This window comes from Heloderma suspectum, chromosome 7, assembly GCF_057233095.1.
Source record: "Heloderma suspectum isolate Gila_16-S chromosome 7, 16-S_ref, whole genome shotgun sequence".
In the NCBI taxonomy this organism is placed as follows: Eukaryota; Metazoa; Chordata; class Lepidosauria; order Squamata; family Helodermatidae; genus Heloderma; species Heloderma suspectum.
The window spans coordinates 37,444,217-37,459,307 of NC_139464.1; the positions used below are offsets into that span (position 1 = coordinate 37,444,217).

General features: G+C 44.7%; 1 protein-coding gene across 1 annotated transcript in view; it reads right to left on the reverse strand.

Moving 5' to 3' along the window:
- Positions 1-2,523: 2,523 nt before the first annotated feature.
- The window catches only part of BPIFC (BPI fold containing family C), a 35,879-nt gene continuing 23,311 nt past the window's right edge, over positions 2,524-15,091 (reverse strand). Inside the window, exons 10-16 of the mRNA XM_084811734.1 lie at positions 13,303-13,356; positions 12,611-12,781; positions 10,092-10,159; positions 8,379-8,421; positions 7,165-7,228; positions 5,634-5,707; positions 2,524-2,689 (exon numbers count right to left, since the gene is read on the reverse strand). Of these exons, the coding sequence (XP_084667860.1) occupies positions 2,591-2,689; positions 5,634-5,707; positions 7,165-7,228; positions 8,379-8,421; positions 10,092-10,159; positions 12,611-12,781; positions 13,303-13,356 (573 nt within the window). The 3' untranslated portion in view covers positions 2,524-2,590. The remainder of the gene's footprint in view (positions 2,690-5,633; positions 5,708-7,164; positions 7,229-8,378; positions 8,422-10,091; positions 10,160-12,610; positions 12,782-13,302; positions 13,357-15,091) is intronic.

Sequence of the window (15,091 nt, forward strand, 5' to 3'; positions counted from 1 at the left end):
GATTTTAGGCTGCTGTAGAAATGCTCTGAGTTATAGCATGACCAGACAGAAGGAATCTCTTACCATGAAGTTTTCCTTGCAATCTTTCTTTATTTATTGCTTGCATTTCTATACCACTCTTCTGGAGCCAACCAAGATGGTTTACAACAATTCAAAAAATAAGAATGATGAACAAATACCAATCAGTTTATTTTGGTCTACAGACCATAACACACAAATATATAAAATACAAATATGGTACATTAATTTGATATTACATAAATTATAACCAGAAAGGATATTACCTGATTGAAACTACAAACTAAGAATTATAAAAAGTGATTGTACGCTAATAAAATCCATGGTCAATTAAAAACAAAGAGTACGTAAAAACTCATTCACAAATAAAATACAGATGAACAAATACAAAAACATAAACATTAAAAGCAACCTTAAATCCATAACAAAAGGCCGAATTACAAAGATGTGACTTGACCCCCTTCCTGGATGCAGAGAGGAAATGCAGACCAGTCGCAACTCCAGAGGGAGTGCTTTCCAGGGGTTGGGAGCAGCACAGAAGAAAGACTTTTCCTGCCCACCCAACGAACAGGCCTCTGCAGGTGAGGGTGTCTTCAAAACGGCCTCCCCAGTAGATTTGGACAGTGTTCTACCATACATAGTAGATACTAGTCTGCTACTACCAGCTTAAGGTTGCTGCCATCTCCAAGTGGTCTGCGACAGATTTCTGAACTGTTGGTTGACTCAATATTTTACTTCACCTATTCAGTGCCTTTCAAAGCAAGTCACTCACTCACTCACTCACTCACTGGCTGTGTTCACACCTGGCATTTTATTCCACTACAAACTGTTCCTTTTGATTTCTGATCCTTTCGGGGATGTAGACTGGCCCTGTATACAGGCAACTCTCATAGTGCTTCCCTCCGCTGTATTCCTTTCCACAGCTGGGCAGAGCTACATGGAAAAATCGGGACAGAAGGTGGCTGCTGGCCCCTTGCCCCGCCTCCGCTGATCAGTGGCTCCTGTAACATGATTGATGCGCACCTCTGCCCGTCCCTCCTGCCTTCCTTCCTGCATCCCCTCCTGCCTTATCTGTCATCAGCGGTGGCTGCTCTCCCCCCTTATTCTGCCTTCCCATCAACTGGCTTGTTTCCCCCCGCTCTTGCACTGTTGTTGCTCCCCCCCCCTCTGGCTACCCAACAACCCTGTAAGGTGGGCTAGGAGAAGAGATAGTGGCTGCCTCCCCCCCTGCACTGTTGTTGCTCTCCCCCCTTATTCTAATTTCCCATCAATTGGCTTGCTCCCCCCCCCCCATGCACTGTTGTTGCTTTCCTCCCTTATTCTGGCTACTCAACAACCCTGTAAGGTGGGCTAGGAGAAGAGATAGTGGCTGCCTCCCCCCCTGCACTGTTGTTGCTCTCCCCCCTTATTCTAATTTCCCATCAATTGGCTTGCTCCCCCCCCCCCCATGCACTGTTGTTGCTTTCCTCCCTTATTCTGGCTACTCAACAACCCTGTAAGGTGGGCTAGGAGAAGAGATAATGGCTGTCTCCCCTGCCCCATGCTGGTGTTGCAGTGTTGTTGCTCTTCCCCCACATTCTGTCTTACCAACAACCGTGTGAGGTGTGCTAGGAAAAGAATTTGTGGCTGCCTCCCCCTGCCCCACACTGTTGTTGCTCTTCCCCCATATTCTGACTTCCCATCAACTGGCTTCCCCCCCCCACCTGTCTATGCTCTCCGCCCTAATTCTGGCTACCCGACAACCCTATAAGGTGGGCTAGGAGAAGAGACTGTGGCTGTCTCCCCCCCCCCCATGCTGGTGTTGCAGTGTTGTTGCTCCTCCCCTGCATTCTGTCTTACCAACAACCCTGTAAGGTGGGCTAGGAGAGGCGATAGTGGCTGGCTTCCTCCCCTCCCCCCCCCCCGCCCCGCTGCTCCTGAATTTTTCTCTCACCCCAGATTTCCAGCAGGTCGAGAGTTTCCTGGCACCGCGAGGAGATGCCCCTGCCATTGCAGTTGTTTGGAGGAGGAGGTGCAGCGGCGGCAGCTATCATCACCGTCTCAGCCAGTGGCAAAGCTGGGGGGGGGGGAGTACGGATACAGTACACCTCTGAAGTAAACAGTGATACACATGCAGTGCCCGTAGTGGAATGGGAGAGAGGTGGAAATGAAGCATGGTCAGTGACCTCCCCTACCCTGACTTCTTGTCATGACAATGCTACTCAACACCACCCAGCAACACCCCCGGCCCACGCTCACACAAAGCGGGACAAAGGGCTAAAGGGGAAATACACAGGGAGGAAATGGCGATTTCAGTCTCAAGCACAGAAAATGCCGGGATTTCCCCGTTCTCAGATAACACGGAAAGTGGGAGGGGAAGTTGCGAGATAGCAGCAGGAGAGCAGCGGCATCATCTAAAGCTCCCGTGGAAACCAGCGATTAAAGAAGAACAGTCATGCTAAAAAACCAAGGTGTGAAGAGAGCCCTGGCCCCCCCCCACACACACACACCACTTTCCCAAGTTTTAATCATGCTCTTTCTTGTTGCCTCTGCCCTCTTACATCAGAACAGAAACAATCACGCAGGTTTATTCTTATATAACAAAAAAATCTTCAGAATTTGCTTGTGTATCATAGTCTCTCGGAATATCACTGGATCTGTAAGCCACATCGGTGGAAATCAGCAAGTAGCCCTGAGAAGATATACAAACATTTGTCGAAAGTTATCACAAGTCAGGGCTCAGAGGGTTGAATGACCAGGAGGTTTTCATGAGCAGGGACGAAGCATCTGCCGCCCCCCTCAGACTTCTCTGTTCCCTCTGAGGTTAGCTGCAATCTTCAGAGTAGGTAGGGGGAAATGGATTATCTCACTGGTCCTGGGAAAATAAACTCCTGGAAAATCTTGAGTGCAAATGCAGCCCACAGGGGTGGAGTGGGGATAGGCAAGGGCCTGAAATTGGCCCCTGGGCCCCCAAAAGTTGCCCACCCCTCATACACACAGATCAAGTGAGCCACGTTTTGGACTTTCCTTCTGGGCATGGCTAGGGGGACTTGTCATGATGAGCACCTGCACTGCAAAATTTACCATGGCTTAAGCCACACCCAGGGCTGGCATCAGAGGTCAACATCTTTGGGCCTCTGCTGAGGCCTACTGCCAAACCCCAGAGTCCCTGATGCTGCTACCCCTCCTCCTTGCCCTTGCTGCCTGCTTGCCTGCCCTCTCCAAGCAAGTGAGCCATGACAGGAACAAAGAGAAGGAGCAGCAGGCCGGTAGCCTCCATTTGCTTTGGCTTCCTCTGTCCCTCTAGCTGATGATATGGTTTGCTCAAGGGAGAGCATTATTGCTCTTGCTGAAGAAACTGAAGAGGTTTCCTTAGGTCATATAAGAATAATGCTGATGGGTGTCTTTGGAGAGAAACAATGTGAAACAGGGCCATTCCTCTAAATTTAGATTTTAAGACAGTTCGGACAACACACTAACCCATGATGGTTTTATTTTTCAGAGTGATGGGTTAGCATGTCATCTGTGAGCTGTTTTTCCCTGCCCATAGTGGGTTATTTTCCCCAAATATGCCACCCTGAGAACTCAAGGTCTGCAGTAAGGGTTATTTTACCTATGGTGGGTTAGCGTGTCATCTCTTACGCCAGCTGGGTTACGGAGATTGCCCACAGGGCTGCTTGGCAAGAGCAGCCAAAACGCTACCGTTGCTCTGTGATCTCTGTTCCCAAGATCAGCCTAGCAACAGACTGCAAAAGCAGACTGCTTTTGATCACACGTGTGACAAATCGGCAAAGTGTTCTTGAGCAAACTTATTTTCCTGCCACATTCAGCTGTGTCGCTGACTCCAGATCAGTTCCCCCATCCCATGTACTTCCCAGACTGTTTCAGCTGTGGTTAAATCCGTACTTTTCCATGGAGCAAAGTCGCACAGTTATCCAGCAGTGCTTCTTGTGCCTCCCCATAAGGGGAACCTGTATATTAAATTTTGTCCCATTCCTGCAAACTTTCAAGGAGTTGGAGCCCCCCCCCCCTTTGGTGCAATGTTCCCACCACATAAGCATCCCTCCTGTCCAGTCAGGCCAGTCTTTCCCAACTCAGCACATGCTTCTTCCCTTTCCCTACAACCCATGAGACTTCACACAGAGCTTTTATCCCATGATTGAGATTGCTCCTTCACGGAAGTTTGTGGGCTCTTTACATGAAGCAGTGATCATCCCAGGCATTTCCTGCACTAAATGCCCTTTGTTCCGTTTTTAAATAGATCACAGATAGTAAGCGATCAAATTACCCCATTGTTTCCCACTTCAGTTTCCTCTGTGAAAAGAGTTAAAGCAGCAAGATGAGGAGTGTGATCAATGAAAGATAATGGAAGACTCAGATATGGGGAGGAGGAGGGGGGAAGGAGAGGGGGGGGGAAGGAAGCACGTGAAAAAGGGAGTCAGTTGTGACCCTGCATTTAAAATGGAAGCAGAAAGCCCCATTTTAAATGCAGGATTTTAGGCTGGTGTAGAGATGCCCTGAACTCCTGCTGCAACTTTTCACCGCCACCATCAGCCCCCAAGCTAGCCACCCAACGCTCCCCATCAACCCAGAACTGATGCCAAATAGAGCCTTAGTAGATTCAAAACAGTAGTAAGCAAGTCCAGTATTAAGCAAGCCAAATCAGCCACTTTGTATCCCAATATTTTTTTTCTTTTTATTCTGTATTGTTGGTTTGTTGCTGGTGAAGGGGGAGCCATCAAAGGCTTGGAAATGGGGGTGGTGGGTAAGGAATAAGGAGTGGGGAAGAGGGGGAAGGAGCAGGAAGGGAAGCAAACAGGGCAGCAGGCAAGGATTGAAAGGGGGTTGAGAATGGGGGACCGGCAGAGGCAGATGAAGAGGACCAGTCAAAGACAGTCTGTCGGTGTAGTAGCCGTGTGAGGGATGACAGGATATGGTTTCCACCACAGAGGAAACTGGGATACCTGCCTGGCTGGCTGGGCAGGATGACTACAGGGGGAGGAGGGGCAAGGAGAAAAAAAAACCTAGTATAGCTTATTTGTCAGTTCGTCTGTCAGGGCACAGTAGGCTATTTGCAAAATAAGCTACTGTGCATAGCTTATAAACCACCATGGGTTAACGTGACATGTACACAGGCCCTAAAACTATTCCAGCAGCTAATTAAGAGTTGAGAAATCAAGATGCAAAAGTGCTAGTCCGCAGAAAGCATTGTTCAAGCTTCTTGATAAAGAACATGCTGCATATTTTGTTATGTGCTAATTATTTCCCTTATCATTCCTGATTTTAAAATGTAATCTGAAAGCTGACTTGTGGACTGCAGGATATAAATTGGTTCAAAAACACAGGGAATTATCTGTAATTGAAATCAGAATGCTGACCAAGCTCTTGGAATCACACTGAATGTGTCAGTATCCTGATCTGTGTCATGTGCCCATTCTTTCCTAAGGAGGAGGGATCTCTGTGGGCTGTGAGTTGGGCACCCCAAGGATTCTAGGCTGTGAGAACATGCCAGCTTTCCAACAAGTCCCCTCCCCCTCCCCCAGGTATCTGTAATCCCATATTGTCACCCTAACCAGCTTTTTTGTGTGTCTTGGCAGCTCATAAGACAGGAAAACATGGGCACTGCAGAATCTTACCTGGAGAACTGTTACAGCAGATCTCACAAGATTCATGTCCAAGAGAGGCAGAGGAAATCCTTCCTTCAGTTTGGCTTAATAAAAGAGGGAGAGATTTCCAAGTATCTGTTGCTAAATAATAATTAACAGGCTTTGCAAGCTTTGCAGTGGTGACTGCAGTAACACCCACTGTTTTAATTTAAAAGCCAATCGCAAGTTGCATATTGCTGCTTAAATAGGACATTTTTAAAAAAATCCATTCCATTTTTCGGTTCAGTGTTCCTACGAAGCAGAGCAGATTGGGAATTTCACAGATGGGAAAGTGAAGCACTGAGGCCTTATATATATGAGCATTTTGTTACAGTTATACTGCAGTTCTATGAACTCTTGTTGGGAATGCAACATGTACAAGAATTGCAGTAGTTATCAGTGTTGGTCATATACGTACATATACTTCAGAGTATCACTGGTGTTAATTATTCTAAGAGGGTTGTACCCACTGTTAGTCTAAGTCCCATTTATTTAAGTAGGTCTACTCTAAGTAGGGCTAACACTGGATACAACCCAGTTTTCACAGCCAATGACCTGGTTTGCACATAACACCAATAGAGCAAGCAAGTACGCTGCCTCCTGCGCACCAAGGAACATCCCTCAGCGTCTGAACCAGGAACTCTGGGTTGTTGAGGGACAAACAACCCAGAGTTTTAATCCATGGTTTGTTGTTTAGTTAAAACTCTGGGTTGTTTCTCCCTTGAAAACCCAGAGTTCCAGGTTCAGACGTCATATCAAACAACCCAGGAACAGGGCATTTCTGGGTTGTTTATGAAACCTGATGCAAAGTTGACGTGGCCAGGAAGTTTGCTACTGGTTTGCTACTGTGCTGCCCCAACTAACAATGGGTTATTTAACTATGGGTTAACAACTAACAATGGGTTATTTAATGGGTTATTTAAGTTAGTCATTACATTTCAAACCAGACCATTGTCTCTGATAATCAACAAGTGATAATCTACTGGGGCAATCCTTTTACTTTGCGTATAGAAGAGACATATATTTGATAATTTACTCTGGAAATAAATACTAGATCCAATGAAAGAGACCCAGTGCGATTCCTTTACCAACAGTGGGTTGGTACATATGGTTGGCAGGGTGTATACTGCAGGGAAGGGGAAACTGTGGTTCTCCAGATGTTGTTGGACTCCAACTTCAATCCGCTCCAGGCAGAATGGCCAATTGTCAGGAATGATAGGAGCTGTAGTCCAACAACATCTGGAGGGTCATAGATTCCCCAACCCTGGCATACTGGGTCTTCCTACAGAGAACTGAACTGGAATTCTCATTCACAGCATGACGTAGCTTATGATCTTATTGGAACATTATCTGCTCACTACTTGTCATGAAGAATGTGATGCCAATCATGACATTGCGATAAGAAGACAAAATATTCAACTACCTCTTTTCATTCTCTAGCCCCTTTATGATTTTTATTAATTTCCAGCAATTGGGGCCATTAGAAAAAGGTGGGAAGAAACAACCCAAACACTACACTTACCATTAGCGACTGGAATTATTCCACTTCGTAAAATGTAAGATACAAAGTTTTCCAAAAGGGAAACCTGCAGTTTGAGAACATTTTGATTTAGTAACAAAGTGAAGACACAGAAGGAAATGTTCTGTCTGTGTAACCCACTGGTATATTTTTCATTAAGAATTCTGAGTGGGAATATTCCTTCACATGCTCAGTAAAGGAGTGAGATAGGGAGTGGCCATCATTTTAGGCAGTTATCAAAATGCATTGTGGAAGAAGCGTGCTTTCTCCTCTCTATAAGACCCTTGAACCCTTAAGACAGGTTAGTAGGGAGGTTTCCTTTTGAATTTTTTTTTAAAGAGTCATGATGTGAGAAAAAAATGACAGAGTCTACTGCACACTACATATTTAACATATTGTGTAGTTGGACCCTTAGTTTAATGGTACAAGATGTATTTTGTAATTTTGCATTTTAAAGGGCTTTGCTGCTCATTCCCTACAATCTCACTTCTGCGACAGTGACTATGTCCATAATCTTGATCCTGTTTGCCACATCAGTTCATATATCATCGAAAGGAAAATATTTTGACAATGGAGCCTCCATTGCCTGTGGCTTATGGTGCACATTTCAACCTGCAACACTCTGATCATCATTCTCACTAATAGCGAACTAGGCTGGTAAGTGACAGGATTGTAGCCAAAATAGGGCCACTGAAAAACAAGAGGGAGTACTGCAACCTTTGTAGAAGTACAAAATATCAGGAAAAAAGCCCAAGGAGACAAGAAAAACTAGAACAGCACAGTGGTGACTGAGTATGCTCAGTGGCCACAGAATACCAAGTGGGCATGGGGAGAATGGAAATCTGAGATGAAGGAATGGAATTGAAGAGGGCCCAGCTGGCTGGCAGGAACACTGAACAGTTCTGCTTTGTTATAGATATAACACAGAAAGTCCTAGAATTTCTTCAGGTGAAAATGGGGGCAGGGGAAGGAGAAACTCATTTTTCATGAACTAATAATGAAAATAAAACTGAAGCAAAGCAAAATTAGAACAGAAAGGACAGTCAAGAAATTAACCACCAGAAGCACACATGCACGCACCCCATAAAACTGTATCTGCTCAACGAAGAAAAGTAAAGTGATAAAAGGAAAATCTTTATCAACAATTCAACTCTATGTACCGCAAGCAGCATCTGACCTGGTTTTCTTAACTACCCTTTTTATGAGCTGAAATTTACCTTGAAGAAGCCAACACGGGAGTGAGCCAAGGAAATCTGGAAACTGTGAAAGGAAAGGAGAGATTACACACTGACCAAAAACATGACCCAAAATGATTACTGAACAGTAATCAAGAGCCAATGTGGTATAGTGGATGGATTGTCAGACTTGGATTGAGGAGACCATGAAGCTTACTGGGAGACCTTGAGTCACCTAGTCTCAACTTAACTTGCATCACAGGATTGTTGCAAGGATAAAATGGAGGAGGTGTTATATCTGAGCACTGTCAAAGAGCTTTTGTAGACAAAGCTGCTGTTTCTACTTCTGGTTTTGTTGCAGAATTAAGATTGGAGCCGTACATTAAATTATTTTCCTTTCCTGCCTTTATGTGCTTTCTGCTACATAACCTCTAGGTGGCACTGTGGTATAGCGGAATAATGCAACTACACTGGTGGGGACTTGTGTCTTGATTCACGATGTCCCGAAATACCAGATTTTCCCAGCTCTAACCCCATTACCCAACGTGCTCTTAAAAAAGAGAAAAGAAATGAAGGTCACAACGTTGTCTAAAGCAACTGTAAACAGCCATGAGCATACAATAAAAGCCTCATCTAGAAAAGCTCAAAGACTTGATCCTGGCTAGATAGACTACCAGCTAGACCCAGTATAACCACTTCTTATATTACTGACAGACTTATTCAGTATCTGTGCATTGCACGTCACAAGATTTAAAGCACAATCCTATGCCTACTTACTTGGGAGTAAGTCCCATTGAAGTCAGTGGAACTTCTGAGTAAACATGTATAGGATTGTGCTTTAAATCTTGTGAAGTGCCACATTAAACAGAGACTGCCATCTCCAGAAAAGGTAGCTTGTAAGAGTAAGACTCATTTTGGTATGACTTTGTAAGCATTTGGCAATAATTAACCAACAGCTAAAATACACAGAATAATACAGAGCAGGAACAATGAGGGAGACTTAACTATACAAGTCAGTAACGTTCCTGGCCATGAATTTACACAACTGGTCTACAGAAAGAGAGTAAATCATGCATTTCTTTTCTTCATCTAGCTCTGACTATACTACATAATTGCATCATACTGTTGGGTTCATCATTGTGCTGTGTACTATCACAAAAGCTTGCAGGAGCCAGAGTTCACAACCCAACAACAAATCATGGGTTCACTTTGTGGGGTGTCTATGGCCTCTAGAGTGTGGAATCTGCCATATCCTATGGTCCCTGAGACACTCTCCCAGGGACCAGGTCCTGCAAGTGCTGTCCAAGTCCCTTCCTGACATGCTTGCGTCCCAGTTGGCATGCGAATGGGGCGGGAAGGAGCTGCTCAACTCACCAGCCAAGTAGTTTTCAGTGCAGAAAGAGGCACTGAACATATACAACATGACAACCCTGAGTACTGGTTGAGTATGGGTTGTCATTCAGTTATGGGTTATGGTTGAATAGTGAACCCACCCATGCTAACAAACCATGGTTTGTTAACCATGAACAACCTAGGGCTCACAACCCAACAACAAACCATGGGTTCTCTTTGTGGAGCGTCTACAGCCACTGGAGGGTGGAATCTGCTATATCTAATGCCTGCTGGAACTCTCTCCCAGGGACCATACAATTGCTCTCTTACTGTTTTAAATGGAGTAGCAACTTTACTCAGTAGATTCATCAACTCAAGTGGCCTTTGGGTATTTAGTGGGTTAAAAATCCAACCAAGTGTTACCTGTCAAGACATAAAGCAGGCATCAGATTCTCTGCAAAGATGGTCAGGCTGGCATGGGTTCTGGCAGTCTGAGTAAAAAGCAAGGTACTGTATTTACCATGCAAAATACTCCTCTTTTACAGTTACGCAAACATACAAGGCCTTTATGTAAAGTCAAATCTATTTCTCCCCACTACTCCTATCTCACATCTCTTGCTTTTTCCTAGAGAGTGAAGTCAAGTGGGCCTTAGGAAGCATTAGTAACAACAAAGCTAGCGGAGATGACAGTATTCCAGCTGAGCTATTTAAAATCCTAAAAGATGATGCTGTTAAAGTGCTGCATTCAATATGCCAACAAATTTGGAACACTCAACAATGGCCGCAAGACTGGAAAAGGTCAGTTTACATTCCAATTCCAAAGAAGGGCAACGCCAAAGAGTGTTCAAACTACCGCACAGTTGCGCTCATTTCACATGCCAGCAAGGTGATGCTCAAAATCCTACAAGCTAGGCTTCAGCAGTATGCGAACCGAGAACTACCGGAAGTACAAGCTGGGTTTCGAAGAGGCAGAGGAACTAGAGATCAAATCGCCAACATTTGTTGGATCATGGAGAAAGCAAGAGAATTCCAGAAAAACGTCTATTTCTGCTTCATTGACTACGCTAAAGCCTTTGATTGTGTGGATCACAACAAACTGTGGCAAATTCTTAAAGTGATGGGAGTACCAGACCACCTTACCTTTCTCTTGAGAAACCTGTACGAGGGTCAAGAAGCAACAGTACGAACCAGACATGGAACAACCGAGTGGTTCAAAATTGGGAAAGGAGTACGACAAGGCTGCATATTGTCACCCTGCTTATTTAACTTATATGCAGAGTACATCACGAGAAACGCGGGGTTGGATGAATCACAGGTCGGAATTAAGATTGCCGGGAAAATTATCAACAATCTCAGATATGCAGACGATACCACCCTAATGGCAGAAAGTGAAGAGGATCTAAAGAGCCTCTTGTTGAGGGTGAAAGAGGAGAGTGCAAAAGCTGGTTTGAAACTCAACATTAAAAAAACTAAGATCGTGGCATCTGGCCCCATCACTTCCTGGCATATAGAAGGGGAAGAAATGGAAGCAGTGACAGATTTTACTTTCTTGGGCTCCAAGATCACCGCAGACGGTGACTGTAGCCATGAAATTAAAAGACGCTTGCTCCTTGGGAGGAAAGCTATGGCAAACCTAGACAGCATAGTAAGAAGCAGAGACATCACCTTGTCGACAAAGGTCCGTCTAATCAAAGCTATGGTTTTCCCAGTAGTAATGTATGGCTGTGAGAGCTGGACTCTAAGGAAGGCTGAGTGCCGAAGAATTGATGCTTTCGAGCTGTGGTGCTGGAGAAGACTCTTACGAGTCCCCTGGACTGCAAGGAGGTCAAATCAGTCCATCCTCAAGGAAATCAACCCTGAGTGCTCATTGGAAGGACAGATACTGAAGCTGAAGCTCCAATATTTTGGCCACCTAATGCGAAGAGAAAACTCTCTGGAAAAGACCCTGATGCTGGGAAAGACTGAAGGCCAAAGGAGAAGGGGACGGCAGAGAATGCGATGGCTAGATAGCATCACCGATGCAATGAATACGAACTTGAGCACACTCCGGGAGAGAGCGCAGGACAGGAAGGCCTGGCATGCTATGGTCCATGGGGTCACGAAGAGTCGGACACGACTGAATGACTGAACAACAACAACATAGCTGCCTAAAAGTTTGGGAAAGCCTGCCTTACAAGTTACATTCATTACACAAAATAAGTCTGTTTGGTTTCTACTAGGATTTAATAGAATCCATACACATTTAATATCAGAATTTGCTTCCTCTAGCCTATCTATCTATCTATCTATCTATCTATCTATCTATCTATCTATCTAAAACAACAGTAATGAATCATGAACAAAATGAGACATTTAAAACAAGAAAATAAAAGAAAAGGGAAAGGGAAATGGGAAATCCAATGAAAATGGAAGGTATTCATGGAGCATAGGAAGGTATTCATGGAGGATAGAATCACTGAATCATTGAATAGTAGGCTTGGAAGGACTAGAAGACCATCGAGTCCAACCTCTGCTCAATGCAGGAATCTAAATCAAAGGATCCCTGACAGATGGCTGTCTAGCTTCATCTTGAATGCCTCCAGTGTGGGAGAGCCCACCACCTCCCTAGGTAATGGGTTCCATTGTTGTATTGCTCTAACAGTCAGGAAGTTTTTCCTGATGTTCAGCCGGAATCTGGCTTCCTGTAACTTGAGGCCATTATTCTGTGTCCTGACCATAAGACTGTCAATGGTTATTGGTCATAGTGGCTACATATTACCACTGAATATGAGTTGCTGAGGAACATGAGAGGGAGGGTGCTGTTGCGCTCATGTCCTGCTTGTGAGCTTTCCATAGCCTCTGGTTGGCCACTGTGAGGACAGAATGCTGGACTAGATGGCCTTTGGCGTGATCCAGCCCAGCTTTTATACTCTTATGGATTGAATGTGCTATGAGATACTTACTATATTCAAGGTGAACATGGACTGGGTGGTTAAGTTTGGCAGGACCGCCAGCATCTCTATGGAACCAGCAAACTCAAGATTAAAGCTGCCATTGTGCAGACTGATCGCCGGTGCAGCAGAAGCTATGAGATTCATCATTACTGGATGCGGCTTTGCATAACGACGAGCAACCTGTGAAATTTAAAAGCAAAGTGCTCAAGAGCAAGTTTAGATTGGATTAAAAAACCCACATAGCTAGTTAATTCTTCGAGCCTTTCTACATGAGGCTTTTATTGTGCGCTCGTGATTGCTCATTCATGGTAGTTTGCAGGTCCTTTACACAACATCGTCATCCTCCAGGGCCTTTCCCGCTCTTTGCAACCATTTCCCTGGCTTTTTTTAGATTGAGGAAAGTATGGTATTATTTAGAAATGGTGGAATGAGACTCTTGTGTAATTGCACAATATTACAGCACCATCTAGTAGTTGTGTAATGAAACATATAGAAAGGCAGAGAAAGCAAATCCCTGGAAAAAACAGGTAACAGAGCCATTCTTAATCCGGAAGCAGAAACAGAAGCCTCGGTAAAGGTGCAGGTTAAAAGCCTTATGTAGATAAGCTGTTTGTGAGAACTGTTATTTTGAGGCAGGTCTTTTCTGCTGGAGAAGAATTCTTACACTTTTTACTCAGGTACCAAGATTTAAAGGCACTTACCGTGGGAAGGATGCTGCCAAAACTATCTGTAGTTAACTTGAAGTAAGAGGAAAGCTGGAAAATAAAATAAAGTGTTAGAGCTTTGTGCCAAAGCAAAGTATTGTACTGATTTGGTTCTCTTAGGGTGCAATCCTATCCACGTTTAGACAGAAGAAAGCATTCCCTAGCCAGCTATGCTGGCTAGGGAATCATGGGAGCTGTAGGACTTTCTTCTGTCTAAACATGGATAGGATTGCGCCCTTACTAGCTTACAACATATTTTATGTTTGCAAAGGGAGCTCTATTGCTTCTTTGTCTCAACATACCTGTTTAGTATAAGACTTTAGTACAGAGGGTGGCCATAACCTAATTAAGTCTGCAGATATTTCTTCCACTTCCATCTAAGACTGAAAAATGTTGCCAACACTTATCCACTTTTCTTGGATAAGTTCTGCATAACCCCAGGCTATGTTTCCATGACAACAGAAGGAGAAGCTAATGCAGGAGTACCGGATAAATCTGCTTTGCTGTGAGCAGGGCTCCAGGAGCAGATTTTCCGGACCAGTAAATATCGCTTCACAGGACGTACTTCCTGGTGGGGTTGGGGTTGGAGTAAACGTCATCTGACTGGCAGGGGCTGCTCAACCAATATGAGAGGCTTCCCCCCGCCCTTCTCCTTTCCCCTGAAAGTTCAGATGCACCTGCATTTTAGGAGCAAGCCTCACTGAGCACAATGGGAGTTACTTCTGAGTAGACACACATATGCTTGTGCTAGGAAAGTGGGAGTGGGGAGAAAGAACACAAAGACAGAAACCAGTCCCTATTTTAACCCACAGGACCTCATTCACCACAATGGGAGTTACTTATGACGAGACACTAATGGCTTTGTTGTGGGAAAGAGATGGAAACCAGCTTGCATTTTAACGCACCGGATCTCTATAAGGAAGCTGTGAAGTAGTTACTTCCTAAGGCAATGAATTGGAGTCTCAAGGTGGCACTTAATCACACTTAAGGAATTGGGCTTTAAAATGTGCCATGTCAATTGAGGGGGTTCTCTGTAATTTCTGTGGGTGTTCAGAGGGCAAGCCTCATTCAGCACAATGGGAGGAAACACCCCTTGACTGGGGCCATGGTGAAAGGCACACCCCTGGGCAGGGCTAGCATACCCGAGGTCAATGCAGGGGTTGGGGCATACAACAACTATACCAGGGAAAACATGACTTAAGGAAAAGAATCAGACTTTAAGCAGTCTCAAGAAATCCGGTTTTGGGGTGGCTGCTGGATGGCCACGATGTCATCTATCCCTAATGACCTTAACACACAGCCAGCTCAGAGTAAATCACTGGTGGAAACACACAAACCCCCGGCCCTGCACACAGCATTCCAAACATTGGTTGGTTCTAATAAAAGGAGGTGTTTAAAAAAAAAAAAAAAGACCAGTGGAAGTGTAGGGATTACTGACTGATGACAATTTATGAAAGTACTCCAACACATCACAGGCAAGTGGTGAGATCACAGCTCAACATCCTATAGAATTCCTTCGAAATGTGGCATGAGCCGAGAAGTGCTGTGTGAGCTGGGGTCTAACCTATGAAATATCAGAGCATACATAGATCTAAGTAGACATCACCTGGTGGCAGAGGCAAGTTCTAGGCCTACTTCAAGAACTCACTTGCCCTTGAAATGTTCTAGGGAGGTAAGAGAAAGGCCTAAGGAAGAGCCATACAAAGGGAAAAACTGATGATCACAACAGTTTTGACAGCCTACCCCAAATGAGAGCTGAAACAAAGTTTTATACTATGGCCAGTAT